A 21,456-nucleotide genomic window follows, 5' to 3' on the forward strand; every position below is an offset into this window, starting at 1 on the left:
CTCCAGAGGTGTCCACTACTGTGATTTTTGAGACTCTTCATCACAAATCATATGCACGGCCGTTGCTTCCATTAGTCCCAGGAATAATGGACCCAATCAAAGAGGTTTTCCTCACGCCAGCAACGATCAGAGCAGTTCCGGCACGTATCCAGAAAAAATATAGGCCGGCTGACTCAGATCCTATCTTCGTTAAAGGTGAGCCTGCAGCGGACTCAGTTATTGTAGCCTCAGCTAGGAAGAATCACACGGTCGCTCCTTCTTCGTCAGTTCCTCCTGACAAAGACAGCAAGACGCAAGATTCTTGGGGACGCAAGGTGTGCAACACAGCAGCTTCATCCCTAAAAGTCTCTAGTGCATCAGCCCTTCTGGGAAGGTACGATAGAGCCCTATGGGACTCCATGGAACGATTCAAAGAGAAATTGCCCAAGGAGGACCAGAAGGACTTTGAGGAGACCGTGACGGAGGGCTGTTTGGTGGCAAACCAAATGATTAGTTCATCAGCAGATAACGCCCTTCTAGCTGGACATAACTACTCACATGGAGTATGTGCGAGGAGATCCTCTTGGCTGCGTTTAACTGGGCTCAAGCCAGATGCCCAGCAGCGCATACTCAATCTGCCTTTTTCCGGATCTTCACTCTTCGGGGAGCATGCCGATCAGGAAATGGCCCGGATGAAGACCGAGTTAGACACAGTAAAGGCAGTAGGTCTGGAGAAACAGAAAGCACCGTTCAAACGACGCTTCAAGACCAACAAGAACCGGGGAGGCCAACAGAGGGTTCAAACCCCTCAATGGTCTCAAAACAAGCCGCAAGGAAAGCCACAATACAGAGGAGGAAGGTCAAGCAGAGGTAGAGGCGGACATAATCAATCCTCTACCACACCTAGAGGAGGCAAGGCCTGAGCAGTGGCTTCCTCTGTCGCCGTTACCCACTCCAGTGGGAGGAAGTGCTGCACAACATCTGGCAGAGTGGGTCAGCATCACGAAAGATCGGTGGGTGCTGAATATACTGCGCAATGGATATGCGCTACGTTTCAGGAAGAAACCACAACCGGCTCCTCCAAAAAAGTCTCGCTCGTACCATCTGGAGCTCCTCAAAAAGGAGGTGAGCGTCCTCTTAAAGAAAAACGCAATCGAAGTGGTACCCCTCTCCCAAAGGGGGAAAGGAGTGTACTCAAGATATTTCCTTGTTCCCAAAAAGGACCAAGAAGGCAAATTCAGACCAATTTTGGATCTTCGACTCCTCAACAAAGTGGTGGTCAAAGAGAAGTTTCGCATGTTGGCACTCCATCAAATATGTCCTCATCTACATATCGGAGATTGGATGTGTTCGGTGGATTTACAAGACGCGTACTTCCACATTCCTATTACACCAGGTCATCGAAAGTACTTGAGGTTCCTGGTAGGGTCCAGGCATTACCAGTTCAAAGTGCTCCCTTTCGGACTCAAATCCGCACCAAGGGTCTTCACCAAGTGCATGGCAGTGGTAGCGGCGTGTCTACACAAAAAAGGTCTCTTTGTGTACCCATATCTAGACGACTGGCTCCTGAAGAGTCCGTCGCCTCGGCAAGCCACCAAAGACTGTCACCTGTGTCTCCAACAGCTACACAGGCTCGGCCTCCATGTAAACTCAGAAAAATCGATCCTGCAGCCCACACAAACTATCCACTATCTGGGAGCAGTTCTAGACACAAAGTTAGGAAGAGCGTTTCCTTCGCAAGAGAGACTTTCTTCCATGGGACAAAAATGCAAAAAGTTACTTCAGATTCCTCGTCCAAAGGTGCGAGACGTAGCGTCTCTGTTGGGCTCCATGGCGTCCTGCATCTTCCTAATACCGAACGCCAGGTTGAGAATGCGGCCTCTTCAAGAGTCGGTGGAGGATCAGTGGGACCAAGCGTCTGGAGATTGGGAGGATCGAATCATCCTGTCTCAAGCAGCGCTGACCTCAATACAGTGGTGGACTCGCCCTCGGAATGTCCTGCAGGGAGTCCCTTTTCAGCAACCTCTGCCTTCTCTGTCTGTGGTAACGGACGCATCTCTAGAAGGCTGGGGTGCTCACATGGGTCATCTTCAGATTCAAGGTCGCTGGTCGACCAACCTTCAGACATACCACATCAACATGCTGGAACTTTGAGCGGTTCATCTGGCGCTCAAGGCGTTCCTTCCAGCAATAACAACGGACAAAGTCCTGGTTCAGACGGACAACACTACAACTATGTTCTATCTGAACAAGCAGGGAGGAACTCGATCTCGCCCTCTGTCTCTGGAAGCCCAGGCGATCTGGCACTGGCTTCTGGCTCGGGGACTGTCGGTGGTGGCAGTACACCTTCCAGGCGAGTTAAACACAAAAGCAGATGCACTCAGCAGGCACTTCGAAGATCAGCCAGACTGGGTGCTAAACGACGAAGTGGTCGAAGAACTCTTCCGTTGCTGGGGTCGTCCAGACATAGACTTATTTGCGGACGACGAAAACGCCAAATGCCACGCCTTCGCGTCCAGGTTCCACCGGCCAGGGACGCAAGGGAACGCTCTCCTGCTGGAGTGGACAGGAATGTTCGCTTATGCTTTTCCCCCTCTGGCACTGATTCCGAAGGTGGTGGCCAAGCTCATCAGATCGAGCATGGACATGATCCTAATTGCTCCGGATTGGCCGCGACAATGGTGGTATCCAGAACTGTTACATCTGTCGCGGTGTCCACACAGACGGCTGCCGTGCAAGCCAGACCTGCTGAGCAAAATGGACGGGAGGATCCTGCATCCCAACCTCCAGTCGCTGAACCTGACTGCATGGCTCCTGAGGTCTTGCAATATGGACACTTAAATCTGCCTCCGGAATGTATGAATATTTTAAGAGAGGCGAAGAGACCTTCCACAAGGACGTCTTATGCGTTCAAGTGGAAAAGATTTTTCATTTGGTGTAAGGACCATGGCTTTGATCCCACCAAAGGGCAAGAAGAGGTAGTCTTACCATACCTCCTATACTTAGCGACATCAGGGTTGAAATACGCTTCTATTAGGGTTCATCTATCTGCCATAGTAGCGTACAGAAAATCACCTACACAAACATCGTTTTTTCAGGTCCCGGTGGTGAAAGATTTCCTTCAGGGATTAAAGAAGGTCTATCCCCCTGTGAGAAATCCTTCTCCTCCCTGGGAGTTGAACCTGGTTCTCTCCAGACTGATGTCTACACCGTTTGAGCCTATACACAAGGCCTCCTTGCAGCATCTCACTTGGAAGGCGGCCTTCTTGGTGGCAATAACCTCTGCGCGCAGGGTTAGCGAGATTCAAGCACTCTGCACCAAGGAACCTTACACTGTGTTTCACCACAACAGAGTAGTAATGAGGGCTCACCCTTCTTTTCTTCCAAAAGTGGTATCGGATTTTCATATAAATCAAACGATTACCCTTCCTTCGTTCTTTCCTAATCCATCGACCCCAGCGGAGAGGTCGTTGCACTCGTTAGATCTTAAACGGGTGCTAAAGTTTTACCTAGAAAGAACAAAGGACACCAGAAAGACAGACCAACTCTTTGTCAATTATGGTGCAATGAGGTCCGGGTTTGCAGCAGCCAAAAGATCCATCTCCAGATGGATTGTCTCTTGTATCAAACTAGCATACCAGCTGGCTGGCAAACCTTTGTTGCATTCACCCAAAGCTCATTCCACTAGAGGGAAAGCAGCCACAATAGCTTTTTTGCATGACATTCCTATGTCCGAAATATGCAAGGCTGCGACATGGAAATCAGTCCATACCTTTACAAGGCATTATTGCCTAGAGTCTGATTCCAGAGCGGATTCTCAAGTAGGGCAAGCCTCCTTGAGAAACCTATTTGGGTAGAAAAAGGCCTATTTTTGGGCCTACGGATATAAATGTTATCTGTTGATTCCTTTGCCCGCAGGGATGAGGTGAGGCTCGCTACTCTATTCTAATGCTTATGACTATTGATGAGGATCCCCTGGAAGAGAAGGATTAGTTACTTACCTGTAATCCTAGTTCTCTTCCAGGGGTATCCTCATCAAAGTCATAAGCAACCCTCCCGCCTCCCCGGGCAAAGGACTTTGTTTATTTAATAGGAGATGTTTTTTAACCTGTTATTACCATGGTTTGGTTTTCAGTCTCCGAAAAGAACAACTGACCTAACTGTAACCCCTGAGGCATGATGGGAAGCTAGGGGCAGAGGTGCCTTAAAGGCACAGCGTCAGTTTTAGTGCATTCAGCTACAGGTTAGCTTTTCAGTCTTTTTAGACTGGGATTTTGCAATGCAGCCTGGGAGCGGTATATGCTTACAGTGTGTTATGAGAATTTCTACTGTTTTCTGTACATTAAAACAGTTTCTAAACAAGCATTGGTGTTGTTTCTCATGTTTCTAATACAGAATTCACTGTATTGTGGAAATTCTTCACTGCATATTCCAGCTCTATTGTTTATTTGGCTGCAATTGCTTATTTTTATATATATATATATTTATATATATGTCTATAATATATGTGGGGCACATATAATATATTGTTTCCGGGGTCCCGCGCATGGGCGGGAATATTCTAATGCTTATGACTTTGATGAGGATACCCCTGGAAGAGAACTAGGATTACAGGTAAGTAACTAATCCTATGCCACTACACTGTACCTTACTCCACTCTGTCACTCCACTCTGTGCCACTTTCCCCACTACACTATACGCTATGCCACTCTACACTGTTATTCCACTCTGCCCACTCCACTATACGCTATTCCACTCTACGCTATTCCACTGGATGCCACTACACTACCTCGCTGGACTATATGCTTCTCCACTGTACACCACAGCACTGTACGCTATTACATTCAACCACACTTCACTCTTCGCCATTCCACTGAATGCTATTCTACTGTACTCAACTCCATGACACTCCACTCTAAAGCACTCTACTATACACCACTCTACTGTGCTGCACTCCACTGAAAATATGAAAGAAGTGTCATTGATATAATGGGACCATCTGCTAACTGATTCTGAAAACCGGGCTACTTCATTATAGATGAATGTGTTGTCGAATGTAGCCATACAAATATTAACTATTGTTGGTGCACAAGATGCTCCCATAATTACACCTTTAATTTGCTTGTATAGGTTGCCATTAAATTCGAGTATTTTCACCAAAACGATTTTTAGACATTCAAGGATGAAAATGGCTGTGCAATTGATATTGAAGGTGTTAATGAATCAGAGTACAGCATCTAAGGCTCCTTGGTGGGGTAAATTGTTATAAAGGGCCTCGATATCGAGGGTTACCATAAGGTCTGATGCTGGATTGAATTGGTGTCCTTCGACAATATTGATATATGTGGTATCTTGGACATGGGATGGAATTTTGGATACATTGACATGATCTTAAGACCTCATGTATTTTGAAAGTGGCTCTGTAATCAACCCTATCATAGTGATTATAGGTAGATAAGGGGGTGGGGGTCATCTTGATTCTTCAATTTTTGGTACTCCGTATATGCTGGCCATATTAGGGTTTTTGGTGATTAAATAGGTATGTTCTTTCTCACAGATGTATTCATTTCAGAGAGCTCTAGCTGTTAAACGTTCTATTTTGGTTTTGACTTTAGTCGTGGGATCAACAGAGAGGTGCCTGTAGTAAATGGTGTCTTGTAGAAAGGTCCATTTTAGATACATAGTTGTTAGTTTCTAATACTACAATTGTAGGAGAGTAGGGTCTGCTTCCTATGGTCACCCCCACTTTTTGCTTTTGCTTTACTGGTTTTCGACTTAGATGTGGCTGTGGGCCTGCGAATCAGACCCACAGCCCAGATGCACTCTCTCTAAATTCACACCATGTACTCTAGGTACATCCACAATTGGGAACTGGTTCACCTTATCAACCCCTGTAGAAGTGTACCCTAGGTACTCAGGGCATAGGTGTAACCAAGGCCTACCAGGGGCTGCAGCATGTATTATGCCACCCCTGGGTGGCCACTTAAACTGACACAACTGGCTGATCACTCAGCTGGGGCAAGGTTGTGTAATCACCCCTTGCTTAGGTATAGTATTCCTATATCTACCCTTAAATATAGACACCCAGTAACCTACAAGTCACTCCTATGGCAGGCCTTAACAATCCTGGAGGCAGAGTGCTTGGTTATGGGTGAGATGGTGCTCTAGCATGAGCTGAGCCTGTCTGCAGCTTGCGGAACCATGTCCTTATCGCTATGATATTGCCATACCATATACTCTTAAGTGCATTATAACCCTCGCGGTTGTATGCTAACTTTGGTTTGGCTTTATCTAAACATGTCGTTAAAGGTATCATACGCTTTGGAATACTACCCCCTCGCCAATTCTGGCAACGGGGGTAGCATTCCACCCTTCTAGAGGGAGAAGACCTGTTGTTGCTGACTATCCCGTTTAAAGTTAACCAGAGCCCCAGCGTCACAAAATGGACGCTGCTGCCACAGACACAAGTCTGACCTCCTGCTGCTGGGAGTCCTTCCAGTCACGGAGGTTTGGACAATAGGTTTCCTGCCTGGAGAGGTGCGAGCACCACCCCAGACAGGACTTTGTGTATTGGGACAGGGAGGGCTGAATAGATTGAGACACTGCCTGGGTCACACTAGGTGCTCCATGCATAGTCCAGTTCAAACCGATGCTGGGGCACTCCTGCCCCAGCTCTGGCGCGAAACTGGACAAAGGAAAGGGGGTGTAACCACCCCCTTCCTGGTCCCACCCATAGGAGGGACCTAGACAGTAATCCAGCCCCTTTTAGTTGTATAAAGGTAGGAGCTGAACACCAGGACTTTAGATTAATCCTGGAATCGACTTGAGACGAAACTCTGGACCCGTCGACATTCACCTGAACTGAAGACTGAAGAATCTCCCTTGTGGCCAAGGAGTGACCACCCTGGGCAACCAGGCACCATCCAGCAACTCGACTGCTTGCTTTGTCCCCGTTCACGCCGGAACCCGAGCCCAGAGCCTGACAAGACCTCGACTCCCGGACCTCTCTGACCCCACTGCACGACTCCAGCACAGCTGAGCCCCGTGGAAGGCGTCGGAACCCGTGGAACCGGGCAACTTGGAAAGTCTTCAACTTGCTAACAGCGCAGCTCCTGAGGCATCCTCGAAGCTGTGCCCTGGGGACTGAGACACCCCGACACCGAGCTCCACCTGCACCGAAGACCAGCCCTCCACACTCCACGAGATCTGCGTGGGACCCTTCTGCTTGTGTTCTGCTTGACGCGTTGTCCGGGTTGCTGGCCAGTTGGCTGGTAGCCCCGCGACGACGATCCTGTTGAAAATCCATCGCTGGTCTGGTTGCTCCAGACTGGCCCTTGCTTCCCTGAAGAGGTGAAGTACCTCAGACCCTCATGGTCTGCACCAGAAGCCTTTTGTGTATCCTGCGTGGGTTGCCTTAGCTTAGGCTTGTTGGCTCTGATCTTGAAGTCGACCCCTCCATCTGCGAGAACATTCGTGGGACAGCTCCTCTCCAGCACCTGGTCGCCCTCGACGCCTCCTGGTCCGCGTGGCTGCAAAGACAAGCTTCACGACAGCACCTGATTGCTCCTCGACGACTTCTGGTTCTACCCGGTCACTGGCTAGTGACCTAGACTCTGTCCCCTCTGCTTTCAGGTCTTCTTCAACTCCGATCCACCCTTGAATTCACCCGGACATCTTCCTCCTGGTCGCCTGCAGCATCTTCTTCCAGGGCTCCATAGAAATCAACGAGAAAACCCGACACACTTTGACACCTATGCACCCGCAGCCCGTGGGTGAGGTAACGGGAGTACTTCGGTGCTCCTGTAGGGATTGACTATCCTAGTGTCTAGTTTTGTTAGTTGTATTTTCCTATTTAGACCGGAAGTGTCCTAAATCTTCGTTACTTACCTTTTTAAGTTCCTATTGACTTTCTATTGACTCTTGCGTGAGTGTACTGATACTGCACGCGCCGCCTGTGGGCCTCCTATTCCTAACCTAAGTTTCAGATAGCGTAGCCCCAGCGATTCTCTAGACCCTAGGCCTTTCCTTTTCCCGAGTCGTGGTTCTTATACCACTTACTTAGTATATGGTTTTACGCGCCCCCAGGGCCTAACTGTAAATTGTGCTATTTAAAGTATTTCTAAGAGTAACTTGTTATGTGCTTATGCCTCTGATCTTATAAAGAGTTAAGAGGAGTGTGTTAGTGAATAAATACATATATATTTCATATATATCGTGTGTGGTGTCCTTTCATTTGATATTCAAGGGGTTACATATGGTAAAACAGCTGGCTTTACACGCCCTCAATCATCTTTTAGCCTAAGACTGTTCTGTCCACGCTACCTCTAGGATAGCTGGTCTATAAGGTTGACTTTACAACCATCACCATAAGGGTTGTTTGGACTGGTGCAAGGTGCTCACTAGAATAGTGAACATCATATACCAGGCCAACTTCTCACAACAATGCCGCCACCTTTGTCACAATTCTTGATTGTGATGTTAGTCTGTTTGAGCTGAAAGTGCAGAAAATTAATGGCGGCCACGAATAAAGGGAGTTTTTTCAAATATATTTGGTAGCTGCTAGAAGTTTTTTGTATACTACCTGCTTGAAGATGGTGACCTCTGGTCCTACCTGGTCTACGGTTGGAGTAAAGTTAGATGCCGGGGCAAGGCCTGACCTATTGGTGGTTATTGTAATGGCTTGTTGATCTGAAAAACATTCTTGGAGACTGATTTTTCTGGAAAATGCCATAAGGTCTGGAATTAGTTTAAAGGTGTTAATGCCGGTATGGGGCACAAATGAGAGGCCCTTGTAAAGCAAGGAATATACAGAAGCATCCAAACTGGATTTCGAAAGATTAAATATTTGGATTTGGTTGATTTCCTCCAATATTGACCATTCTTTGTCACTAGGTATTGGTTGTGATCTGCTTGCTGGCTGCCTCGGTATCTGGGTTAATACCGTGGCCTCCAATGGCCCACTGCCATTGCTTCACCTAGCTAAAAAAGCTGGCCATTATATTGTCCTCTTGTGACCAGTCTGTTGCCTCTTGTATAGAGTTGATTCGAACTACCTTCATTCTCAGAATCTGAGGTGTTCGAGAATGTAGCGATCTTGCGATTATACTGTCTGGAAGGATATTGGTCATTAGTTTGATACTCTCCCTGACTATAGTATTTTCAGCTAGGTATGGATATGTAGTTTATTTTGTGTATCTGCCAGGCTGCACCGTGGTAGTTGGCACACATGTTCATTAAAAATTATTGCTGTGACAGACAGCTATAGTGAGAAGTAACTTTTTCTCGCCTCGCACTGCAAGACTTCCTTATCTGTCTACCTAGTCCAATACTCAGACCCTTCACATTTCGGACATATTGCTGTGGTAACTTTTCCACAGGTGTGGAACATGTAACTTACCTTCAATTAGTACTTTCGATAAACAGATTCTGGTGGATGCTGCATCTAATGCTGATTCCTCAATTCTCCCTCACCTTCTCGTTCTGTGGAGTTCAAGGAACTACTGAATATCGTATCATTACAGGTTAGATTTTGGCATACCGTCACTTGCAGTTTGTTTTAAGTGCTCTGCATTGGAGAGCATAGAAGTAGGAAGATTAGGAAACTGATATTAGCTAGCCCAGATGCTGCTTATACGCAGCTCTGCTCTGTTACTTCGGGGTTGATATGAAGTCACTTCAGAGCTATACTGTGTCACTTCCAAACACATGGGGATCATTAATAAAAACATCTCTGATCGATTGAATGGTTACATTAAACAAGATCTCAGGATGTTTGGTTTGCAAAATGCCTGTAAAGATATCATCCATGTATCCTGTGTAAATAAATAAAATAAAATCCGGCCCACTTTATAGTGATCGCTTTTATTTAGCTCTTCAACTACAAATGTAACCATAAACAAATTTGCTTAGGCCAGAGTTGCTGAATGGCCCAGTGGAGTCCCTTTGGATTACAGGTAATATTTTCCAGAACATTCAAAATGCCTTTTATAGTCTATATACAATATTTGAATGTTTTTTTATGAAAGATACAGTGGTATAGATTAGAAGAAAAGTTTGATCAAACAAGCTTTATTCAATTATTTCAAAGCAATCATAAAAACACCAGAAAGGGTAAAAATAAGACAAATGGAAAATCATAAAAAAAATCAATGAATTCCACAATCCAAGCACTTTTTTAAAAATCTGCCAATCGCGCACACATTGAAGGGCTAGACGGCTTGCAATAAAACATGTGAAGGTTTGTGCTGGTAAAAACCATGTGATTTAAGAATTGGCAATAAGTAAGAAAGTAAGTTAGAAATGTTAGTGTCGGTCATAGATTCATGTGCAAGTTTCCCCTTCAAAGCACTGTATTTTTATTTCCCTCAGTGTACTATTAAATCTGAAGTATGATGGCCTCTTGGTTGGTGGAGTTCAGAGCACATCCACTTACTGATCTGAAGTTTGGACCAGTTAGTGCAATCTATGAACTACACATCAATTCCAGTTCCTACTGTCCTGTTATTTAAGTGTACAAGAGCTTCCTAGCCCGATTACGGGGAATGATATAAGCATGTAAATCTATTAAAAATTCGAATATGCGAAGACCGTGGTTACATAAACTCAACATTTTACTTAATTATGTGATGTTGTGTTAATGCTAATGCAAACAAAGTATAAGTCTAGGGAAATTTGCCTAAGCCCAAGCTGTGCGTTTAAATCTTTAGACGTATATTCTGAATCTTTATATAGTTTAAAAAAAATCCAAATGAGGGAAAGAATACTGAAGGATGAGTTTAAGACCTGGTTCCTTTTGCTCCAGGACTTTTGCATGTTTTCTGGACTTACTATGTGACATTTTGAGTTTGTTAATCGTGCATATTGTGCCACAGACGTTGACCTATTGTATACAATTGTATAACCATGTACTTTCCTTTAGCATTTGACTTTGAATAAGCCTTAGATTACTCTTCTCATTAGCCAAAGAGGTAATGAGTGTTCGACACTCGGAACGCAGTAAAATATGATACTCCTTAATAACGGACTGTCTAGTCTGTGCCTTATGTTATGAAAGGTACATTAACACACAAAAAAGAAAGAGCTAAAATGAATGGAATGAGGTGGATGACTTGGATCAAGATGTAACAGCAGACCAATTTTTTGCCAATTTTGCCATCCTGTGCAACCTAATATTGTAAGAGTTGGTGTTTGACTGTAGATCCTTGGATATGCCTGAAAGTTGGAAAAACCCTAAAGTGTGAACCTTCTGATTGCGGTGTTTAACTTGTACTACAAGTAGTACTGCATTTGGGACACAGATTGGGCTAGCACGTGTTTATGCAAAAGCCAGGTACTCCCTTATATTAGGTTTCCCATGTTCCCGGACCTTAATGTTTTAAACTTTTACAAAGGTTAAAAAGATCTTTAATTTAAGCAATGTTCGGATTGTTGGTATCACCCAGTGTTCATCAACCATAACTCCCTATTCAAATAAAAAAAGCTTGAAACAAATTATTTGTGTTCCATTTAGGGGGCATGAGCTGTAATATTTCAGACTTGACTGTTCATTTGCATTGTGCTTCTGACTGATTTACATAGAAAAGCTAAAAATAATAGAATGAAATGTCAATTTTGAGAGTGGCGGATTTGTTTGAAGCATTTCCATTTGTAACCTTTTTGATGGCTTACCCATTTTACTGGTAAGTTTGAATTATTGATTGCATTTGTGAAATATTAGCTCTTTTCCATCTGTGGGCAAAGGCTTTAAAGTAAAATGAAAATGAGAAGGTGGATTCTAGGACTCTGCCAGCAAAACAAAGTTTTAAGTTTATAATATATTATGAACATGATATTTCTTTTGTTTCTTTTGATTGATTTATTTAGGTATTCAGGAACAAACACTGGGAATGTGCATATAATTGCAGATTTATATGCAGAAGTCATAGGTGTACTTGCTCAATCAAAGTAAGTTTACTAAACCCTGTTTTGTTGCTTTGCATTACTTGTTCCAGTTAAATTTCAACTGTTTGCTGAACCGTACACTAGTCCATTTAAAGGCTGCATTTATAACTTCAAATAACTTCATTAAAAATTAGTTCTTGTGGAAACAGGATACCAAAGGAAGAGTACATCCAACAATAAAGAAAATAGTCCAGATTCTTGCTTAGTACCATTAATTTGGAACTGCTAAGGTCGACCAGGATAATCTGTCTGTCTTATCAAGTAATATTAAAAGGTTTGCAATTTCCTAGCTTTCTCAGTGAACCTATATAAAAAAAACTATCCAGATATGTCCCACTTCATTGATATTTTTTCCATTTTGAGGCTAAAACAGAGGAACTGTGAAATCTCTGCAAAAACGAAACTACTGTACAAGTCTAGTTCTTTAATTTGTTAACCTCTATATGTGTATGTGTTTTAGGTGATAGTTTGCAAGATGATGTATCTGATAGGAATCTGCGGCTAGTATTCTCTAACGTAGAATTGTCCCCAGGTGTGAGACTGGATCCGGAAACTTTTTGGCACAGCATCCCTGCGTGCAGGGGCGGGGCGGCATCACGCGACTACGCCCAGACGTCTTCCGCGTACGTGACGTCAGCGAGGTCACATAAGCCCGGTCACATAAGCCCCGCCCCAGCGCGCCCATGTCCGTTTTTTTCCTTTTCTCTGTGCAACGCGGATCCGGTCCTTGCTACGGGCCTGTTTGGGGCCCTTTTTTCTTCCCATTGTCTCTTTTGGTGGAACAGTAGGCGAATGCCTTCGGGCTTCAAGACTTGCAAGTCGTGTGGGCGTCTTAGTCCGGCGACGGACCCTCACCTCATTTGTATGTAGTGTTTTGGGCAGGATCATGGCACCACTGATTGTGAGGCGTGCCAACAGTTGAAGCCGAAGTCGGAGCATGAGCGCCGGATGAAACTACTCTCGGCGCGTCCCTCCAGGTAGACGTCCTCTCCTCGATCAGCTTCGACGGACGGCTTCAGATACAGCCATTGTCGTCGTCCTCGCCCTTCTCCGATGTCACTTGAGAGTCACTGCCCGGTAGGTAAGTGTTGCAGTTTGTCCCCGGGGGCTGCTTTCCGGCCTGCTGGGGGCGTGGGCTTTCCGCGGGTGATGCGGCCCACGTGTCGTCCTATCCACTGTTTCCCGGGGTTGGGGTGTTTAGAGTTCAGAAGGAGACATACGCGGCTGCTTTGCAGGCCTCGCTGGCGTCTCCTCCTTGCCTTGCGTGGGGCCCTCCGCGGCGCTGCCAGTGACTCCGGCCCTGGCTGGCTCGGATCCAGGCTTGGAGGAGGTGGTACTGTTTGGGTGCGGCCCCTCTGGGGTCCCTCCTTCAGACCACGGCGCCTCTGCCACGCCACAAACTCCCACGGGAGTCCCTGTGTTGTCGCTGGAAGTCGATGGGGATCAGGTCGCATCCCCGAGCCCCTCTCGGTCCTTTGACAAGGTGGTCCTGTCTAAGGCCGAGGTGACGCATCTGCGACGCCGGCAGCGGCTGGAATGTGCGGAGCCACAGGGGTCAGTGGACCCTCCTCGTCCCGCTCCGGGTCGAGGCTGGGTGGGGACCCCTTGTCCCTCTCCGGGCCCCTCTCGTCCCTCCCCACAGTCTGCCTCGTCGGAGGTTGAATCGTCCCTGGCAACAGCCACATGGGTTGCCCGGCGACCTCCGCTACATTCTGGGCCGCGGCTGGCGGATGGCTTTGTGTCACTCCCCCAGGCCCTTCTCGTCCCTCCACGCAGGTGGCTGCCTCGGCGGAGGTAGAGTCAACGTCGTTCTGGCACTGCCCTGGTGCCAGTTCGGCTACGTCTCCACTCCGGTCCCCGACGCGGTGTGACTTGGAGGAACCCTGTCCGGCAACGCCGGATGGTGTCGACATCCTTCCTCAGGCGGCGGACTCTGGCTCCGCAAAGGGGTTGTGCTGCGGATTCGTCTTCGGATGCTCCTTCTCCGGAGGCTGGCTGTATATTGGTGTCGTCCTCCCCAGAGCCTGGTCGCCTTGTGGTAACTTTTTCACCGGCGTCATTGAAGGGCTGCTCCCCACCCTTTCTGAGGTAGAGGTGCTCATCGGAGGCGCGGCAGGTCACTCATTTTTCGGTTCCTTCTGACTTCCAGGTCTAGCCCTTGCCCGTCCCGCTTGGCTTCTGGGACGGCAACCTTAGTTTGCAGCCGTCGCCCACGGAGGAGCTGCTTTCTCCACCGTGGGGCCCTGCGAAGGCGGGTGCGGCCTTTGCTCACGCGGTGTCTACGGCTGTGGGCATTCTGCGCATGGGTGACACGGTTGCTCACTATCCGGCGCACCATCTCTTGGAGGTTCTCCACCAAGCTCTGGTGGGAGGGAAATCTTACTTCCCTTTGAGGATTTGCTCCTTTCTTCCTTGACGGGGGCTTGGAGGCGTCCTGCCTCAGGGGATCTGGTGCTCCGCATCTTCTGCACCGGCATCTTTCGGCGCTGCGTGGCCCGGCATGTCTTTCACTTCACCCCTCTGCCGCCGGTCCACTTTTGCGGACTACTTTTCCCTCCCTGCCGCCACTATCGACTATGCTGTCTGGGGAGGCCAGCTGGCTGGCCTCTTAGGGGTGCAACATGTTCGCTTTGACCAGCGCTTCTTATTACCTTGTGTGTTCGGGCTAGGGCCTCCTCCTGTTTGTGGGACTCGGATGAGTCTCTGGGATCCGCAGCGTCCCAGGAGACTTTTCAGGTGGACTTACGGCATCTTGCATTGGATGGCCGGCAGTTTGCAGCGTTTATTCTCCGCTCCGCTCTGGACATCTCAGAGGTGCTGGGCCGGGCCATGGCTTACTCAGTCGCTCTCCGTCGCCATGCTTGGCTTCGGGACAGAGTATTCCCCGAGAATATTCGGGAGCAACTCATTGACCTTCCGTTTGATGGCAGCCTGTTGTTCCATGCCCCGGCTGACTCCGCCATTCGAAGGTTCTTTGCAGGGCTCCGTCCTCCCCCTCCGCCTTATCCTCCTCCTCCTCCTCTGCCTTATGCTCCTCCTCCTCTGCCTTATGCTCCTCCTCCTCTGCCTTATCCTCCTCCGCATCCTCCTCTGCCTTATGCTCCTCCTCCTCTGCCTTATGCTCCTCCTCCTCCTCTGCCTTATGCCCCTCCTCCTCTGCCTTATGCTCCTCCTCCTCTGCCTTATGCTCCTCCTCCTCTGCCTTATGCTCCTCCTCCTCTGCCTTATGCTCCTCCTCCGCCTTATCCTCCTCCTCCTTCTCCTTCTCCTCCTCCTCCTCCTTCTTCCCTTCCTCAGTGACTGCTGAGTTGAGCTGGTTCTGGCCCTTTTGGGACGGTTGCTCTTACTAGGGAGTGTTTCTCTGGCTATTGCGTCCTCCTAGCTGGGACTTGGCCTTGTTGGCTGCTGGATGGCCCTTCGTTCTCTGTGTGTGTTTTTTTGCTGGAATTGTTACACAGACTTGGTCCTGAGATTAGGCCTTCTGTTTTTTTTCTTTTGAGCTGCTTGTCAAGCCTTTCACGGGGATGTTTCCCTGTGGCCTTTTGTTTAATTCCTCTGATGAGGAAGTTCTTCCAAAGAGGGTTCTCATGTCTTGGGATTTAACGTACCCTATTTGGGCTAGTGGTAGCTGTTACATAGCTTGCGCTCTGCTGGGGAGTTCTGGTGGCCTTTGGGTGCCTGTTCTCCGTGGCGTCTGTGTATGTTGCGTTGCTTCTTGCGGTTGTGTGCGCTGCCCCTCATGGTGGTGTGCTTGGCCATTTCCTCACCTCCCTGCGGGCTGGGATGCTGCTGTTTTTTCTGGCTTGTGGCGGCTTCTGTCTGTTGGCTCTGCTCTGGCTAGCCTGTTGCCTTCCGTCTGGGGAGGACACGCCTTCTTTTCCTTCGTTTCTTTGGACCTCTGAGCTCTCCCCCTGGCTTTGGTGGAAGCTTTCTTGCCTTGGAGGGGTGTGGGGTACTTCGACCTCTCTGGCCTTGCCCTTGATTCCTAGATCGTGTGTGGGAGCCTCTTCTTTCTCTTCTTCCTCCATCCCTATGGGGTCTGTGGTGTTCTGCTTGGGGAGCTCCTCCTGCCTAGGAGGGATCTGGTTCCTTGCCCGGTCCGCAGGTTTTGTCCCCTGTGAGACCCTCTGTCCTGTCGTAGCTGGTGGGGTCCTTTCGCAGACCCTCCTTCCCTGTGGGTATTGCTAGGGTATCTATCTATGTGAAGAAATCTGTGGCTAGTATTCTCTATCAGATGTATGAGTTACTTACCTTTGGTAACATTGTATCTGGTAGAGACGATTCTAGCTGCAGATTCCTTCACGGCCCGCCCTTCCTCCCCATTCTGTGCGGACCCTTGAGTTGGTCTTCGGCACTCGCCTCCCGGTGGGGGGCTGTGTCTCCTGTGAGTGCATTCCTTTGCTCTTGCCGGGCTGCTCCGTCTTGTTGCTGCTCTTTACTCCTCTTTGGCTCTTGGAGGATGGGGTTCAGGTGCTCCTGTCACCGCTGCTCTGACTGCTCCAGGTTGGGGTGGTTGGGGTGGTTGGCCTTCCAATTTCTGCCTCCCCTAACTTCCCTCCTTCTTGCTGCCTTTGATTTGGGGGTCATCTGGTCATGCCTTGCCCTTGTTCCTTGGAGGGGGGTTGCGCTCCATGCCGGGTTAGCTGGGTGGTTGGTTGTTCCTGTCCATTTTGGGACTGTCCCCACCCCCGTGTCTGCATACGGGTTGTAGGCCTGCTGCATGTGTTTTGGCCCTTTACGCATGTTCCTTGTGTACGGGGAAGGGGAGGGGTAGCTGTCTATGTACTAGCAGGGTGGTTTTGCTTAGCATTACCCCTGCGCATCAGTAGGTGGCGTCCTGCGACTTCGCGTCCATCGCTGCCGTCATATGCGCCAAGATGACGTCACGGAAACTACTTATGCGCCACCCATGCGCGCTGACGTCAGTTCTTCCTTTTTTCGTGCCAGCAAGCGCAGATCCGGATAGAGCACCTACCTTAGTCATTTTTTGACCATCGTTTTGAAACTTTTGTCTCGTGTTGGTTTTCTCTGGTGCGAGTAGGAATGCCTGGATTTAAGTCCTGCGGCGCCTGCCGTCACTATGTCTGTGGCGGACCCCCACGATGCCTGCCTCTACTGCCTGGAGACTGATCACGACTCCCGGGCTTGCCAGGATTGTCGAGCCATGGCCCCAAAGACCTTGAGGGAGCAGCAACAGAAACTGCTGGAGGCCCGGAATTCGGCCCACCGCCGCTCTGGGTCAAGGGACTTCTCACGGGGCCGTAGTCGTTGCTCCTAGGGCTCCAAGTCTTCGCCCTCGGAGTCTGGTAAGCGACGACATAAAAAGAAGTCGAAGAAGCGTGTTCGCTCTCCAACGTCCCCCCACCGGTCCTCGGATGCGAACGAGGGGGACAGGGGTTCTGCCCCTGCGGCTCCCTGGGAGCCTGGGAGTCTGGCGGCCTACCCGCCTTACCCGGGTCCGTCGGCGACTCCGGAACAGGTTCAAGAGTTTCTTGCTGCCATAGACCGCCTTATTAGGCCTCGGGCTCCTGCTGGTGCACCTTCAGTACCGTGTCCAGATCCTGTTGGCCCGCCGGCAGATCCATCTTCGGCGCCACAGGATCCTGCGCCGTTGGCTCCGGCCCCGGCGCCGCAAGGTCCATCGCTGCCGGCTCCTTCCCCAGCGCCACCCTCGACTCTGCTTCTGGCGCCACAGTGGGTGCCATTCGTTCCTCCCTTGCCCGGGTCCAGGACCATTTTGTTCCTACCTGGGATCCGCATTGGGATGCGACGACGGTCCGGCCCCGGCTGACGCCTTTCACGTCGCTGTTTGTCCCTTCTCCTCCTCTTCCGCCGCAACTGGCTCCTCCTACGACAGAGGTAGAGGAGGACTGGGAGTGGTCAGAGGACCCTCTTGCCCGGCAGTGTGACTCCGAGCGGGACTGGGTGGACGATCTGGATGACGCCGGCGACCTCGATGTCTCTTCTGACCTGTGGTTTGCCTCTAGCTCGCCCATGATGGAGAAGGGCGCTTCCTACATGATTCTTCTCTGTAGGGCTGCTGAGGTCCTAAACCTCAATCTTCTTACGGTGACCTTCAAAACTAACCTCCACACCGAGGTGCTCCAGATGGCGTCTACTTCGCTGGAGACGCTGCTGCCCTTCAAATAAGCCCTCACCGACGTCCTGTTGGGTACCTGGTCTGGACCAGCCACAGGGGCCCCTGTGGATAAGAATGTTGCCAGGCTTCATCCTCCGGCACCTGGTGACCTCGCCTTTCTGACCACTCACCCTATGCCTGAGAGTCTGGTCATCCAGGCCTCGACGTCGCAGAGTGCCTTTCCCACGGCTCTGCCGGACAAGGACTCTAAGAAGTTGGATCAGTTCGGTAAGCGGCTGTTCTCTTCGGTCAGCTTGGGTCTGCGGTCGGGGAACACCGCCTGCTTATTGTACCGTTATTCCCATGCGGTGTGGGATACTGTTGCTCAGGTTTTCTACAGTGTCCTGAGGAGGTCTAGGCTGTAATTTCCCTGGCGGTTGCTGAGGGTAAGGATGCGGCTGAGTTCCCCATTCAGTGTGGTTTGGAAACCGCTGACTTGTTGGGCAGGGCGATTTCTACGACTGTGGCGCTGCCTCACCATGCCTAGTTGCGTTCTACTGGGTTCTCGCCCGATGTCCAGAGCTCGCTCATGGACGTGCCTTTTGATGGCACTCACCTGTTTGGCTATGAGGCCAACAGTGCACTGGAGTGTTTTAAGGACTCGCGGGCCACGGCTAAGTCCTTGGGTCTTTCTGCAAAGAGCCCGGCCACTCCTGGTTTTCGTTCCTTTCGTGGCCACGGCAGAGGTGCTCATGCACGTTCCGTCAGCAAGCCTGTGCAGAACCAGCCTTGCCGTGGCTTCCGCAGGGTCGGATCTGGGAATCAGTGTGGGTGTCAGTCCACCTCTGCCGCTTCTACCTCCAAACATTCCTAATCTGAGCTTTGTGGAGCACCCCACGCAGGTTGGTGGCAGGACCCGCCACCACCTCCCCCACTGGTGCGTTATCACATCGGATAGGTGGGTGTTGCAGATCATCCACAAGGGTTACTCCCTTTCCTTTCAGTCCACCCCTCCAGCCATGCCACCTCAGTACCACGGCATGTCGGGGGAACACTTGCCACTTCTCCAGCAGGAAGTCACGACCCTCTTGGCCAAGGGGGCCATCGAGTGTGTTACTGGGCCAGAAGTAGGGAGTGGTTGTTATTCCCACTACTTTTTGGTCCCCAAGAAGGACAAAGGGATACTGCGTCCTATCTTGGACCTTCGGAACGTCAATCGCTTCCTCCCGAAGGAGAAGTTCAGGATGCTGACACTGGCTCAGGTCTTGCCTGCCCTCGACCCTGGAGACTGGATGGTAGTGTTGGACTTGCAGTACGCATATTTTCACATCCCTGTCCTGCCGGCCCACCGGCGTTACCTGTGGTTTACCGTAGGCCAGGAGCATTTTCAGTTTGCGGTGCTCCCCTTCGACCTTACCAGCGCCCCTCGGGTGATCACGAAAGTGATGGCGGTGGTCGCAGCTTCTCTGCGCAGGTCAGGTGGGTCAGTCTTCCCCTACCTCGACAACTGGTTGTTGAAGGTGGGTACGCCAAAAACAGTAGTCACCCACCTACGTCCGACCTCTGCATTTGCTAAGGTTCTCCATCAACGTGCTGAAGTCGCACCTGAATCCCTCTCTGAAGCTCCCCTTCATCTGAGAGGTTCTGGATTCGACTGAGTTTCAAGTTTATCCTCCCGAGCAGCGAGTCCAGGATATTCAGGCTATGATTCCGATCTTTCAGCCTCTATCTCGGGTTTCAGTCAGGATGACCCTCCGGCTCCTAGGCCTGATGGCTTCCTGCATCCTGCTAGTGCAACATGCCAGATGGAATATGCGGGCTCTGCAGTGAGACCTGAAGTTCCAGTGGGTGCAGCATCAGGGCGACCTGTCTGATCATGTCCAGATTTCGGAGGGCACTGCACGACAATTGCAGTGGTGGCTCATGAATCGCGATTGGGTCAATGGCAGATCGCTCTCCCTTCCCCAACCGGAGCACACAGTGGTGACAGATGCGTCCCTCCTGGGATGCGGAGGCCACTTGGGAGAGGCGTAGATCAGAGGCCTCTGGTCTCCTGCGGAGTCCCGGCTACATATCAACCTTCTGGAGCTGTGGGCGATCCGACTTGCACTGAAAGCTTTCCTTCCCTCTGTCCGGGGAAGTGTAGTGCAGGTGTTCACGGACAACACTACCGCCATGTGATATTGCAACAAACAGGGCGGGGTGGGGTCGTGGACCCTATGTCAGGAGGCTCTGCGCCTCTGGACATGACTGGAACGTCGCGGAATTACCTTGGTGGTTCAACACCTGGCAGGTTCTCTGAACGCCAGGGCGGATGAACTCAGCCGCCGGTGCTTGATTGATCACGATTGGCGTATGAACTCGGACGTGGCGCAAGGTCTCTTTCTGCAGTGGGGAGAGCCTTGGTTAGATCTATTCGCCACCGAAGAGAACGCCCAATGTCATCAGTTCTGCACGTTGGAATTTCCAAGGCGGCACTCGCGCAACGACGCTTTTCGTCCCGAGTGTAGCTGCGTTCTGTTGTACGTCTTTACCACTTCTGCCCAGAGTACTGAAGGAGATCATGCGCGACCGGGCCTAAGTCATCCTTGTAGCTCCGGATTGGGCACGAAGATACTAGTATCCCGAGCTACTCAGCATGGCGATCGTTCCCCCGATCCGACTGCCTCTTCGGGAGGATCTTCTGTCGCAGCAGCAGGGGACGGTCCTCCACCCGAACCTGTCCAGCCTCCACCTCTATGCATGGAGATTGTGCGGCGACAGTTGACAGCTTTCGATCTTCCTCCCGAAGTCTGTGATGTCATTCTGGCAGCCAGGCGTCCCTCCACTAAAACGGTATACGCCTGCAGGTGGAACAAGTTTGTGGCATGGTGCACAGATAAGTCTGTCGATCCCCTTTCTGCCCCTCTTTCTGAAATCCCTCTGTTCCTTCTATCCTTGGCCCGGCGGGTGTCTGCTCTGGGCACTATCAAGGGCTATCTTTCTGCCATCTCCGCCTTTCCACGGCTTCCTTATCAGCCTTCTCTTTTTTAAGTCCCCGGTTGTTAACCGTTTCCTGAAAGGCATTATACACACTTTCCTTCTGGTCCTTTTTATAATGCCTCAGTGGGACTTGAATCTTGTGTTGTCTTATTTGATGTGCTCTACCTTTGAGCCACTTCATAACTGTCCTTTACGTCTTCACACCTTAAAGACTGCTTTCCTGGTTGCTCTCACCTCTGCCAGAAGAGTGAGTGAGCTCCAGGCTCTGTCTTCTAATCCTCCTTTCCTTTCAGTTCATCCGGACAAGGTGGTTTTACGGACCCGTCCTTCTTTCTTGCCAAAGGTTGTTACGCCCTTCCACATCGGGCAGACCATCACTTTGCCCACCTTTTTTCCACCTCCACATCCTTCTAAAGAGGAGAGGCTCCATCGTCTGAACCCAAAATGAGCGCTCTCATTTTATCTGATGTGCACAC

General features: G+C 49.9%; 1 protein-coding gene across 11 annotated transcripts in view; it reads left to right on the forward strand.

Moving 5' to 3' along the window:
• Positions 1-21,456, forward strand: part of FRYL (FRY like transcription coactivator) — a 2,496,013-nt gene that overhangs the window by 526,383 nt on the left and 1,948,174 nt on the right. For all 11 annotated transcript variants that reach the window (XR_013608325.1, XM_078678213.1, XM_078678216.1 and 8 more), the window contains one exon: positions 11,842-11,922. Coding sequence is in view for 10 of the 11 variants with exons in the window: in XM_078678213.1 (XP_078534339.1) it covers positions 11,842-11,922 (81 nt within the window). In the remaining variant the exon portion in view is untranslated. The remainder of the gene's footprint in view (positions 1-11,841; positions 11,923-21,456) is intronic.

Source organism: Lissotriton helveticus, chromosome 2_2 (genome assembly GCF_964261635.1).
Source record: "Lissotriton helveticus chromosome 2_2, aLisHel1.1, whole genome shotgun sequence".
Lineage (NCBI taxonomy): Eukaryota > Metazoa > Chordata > Amphibia > Caudata > Salamandridae > Lissotriton > Lissotriton helveticus.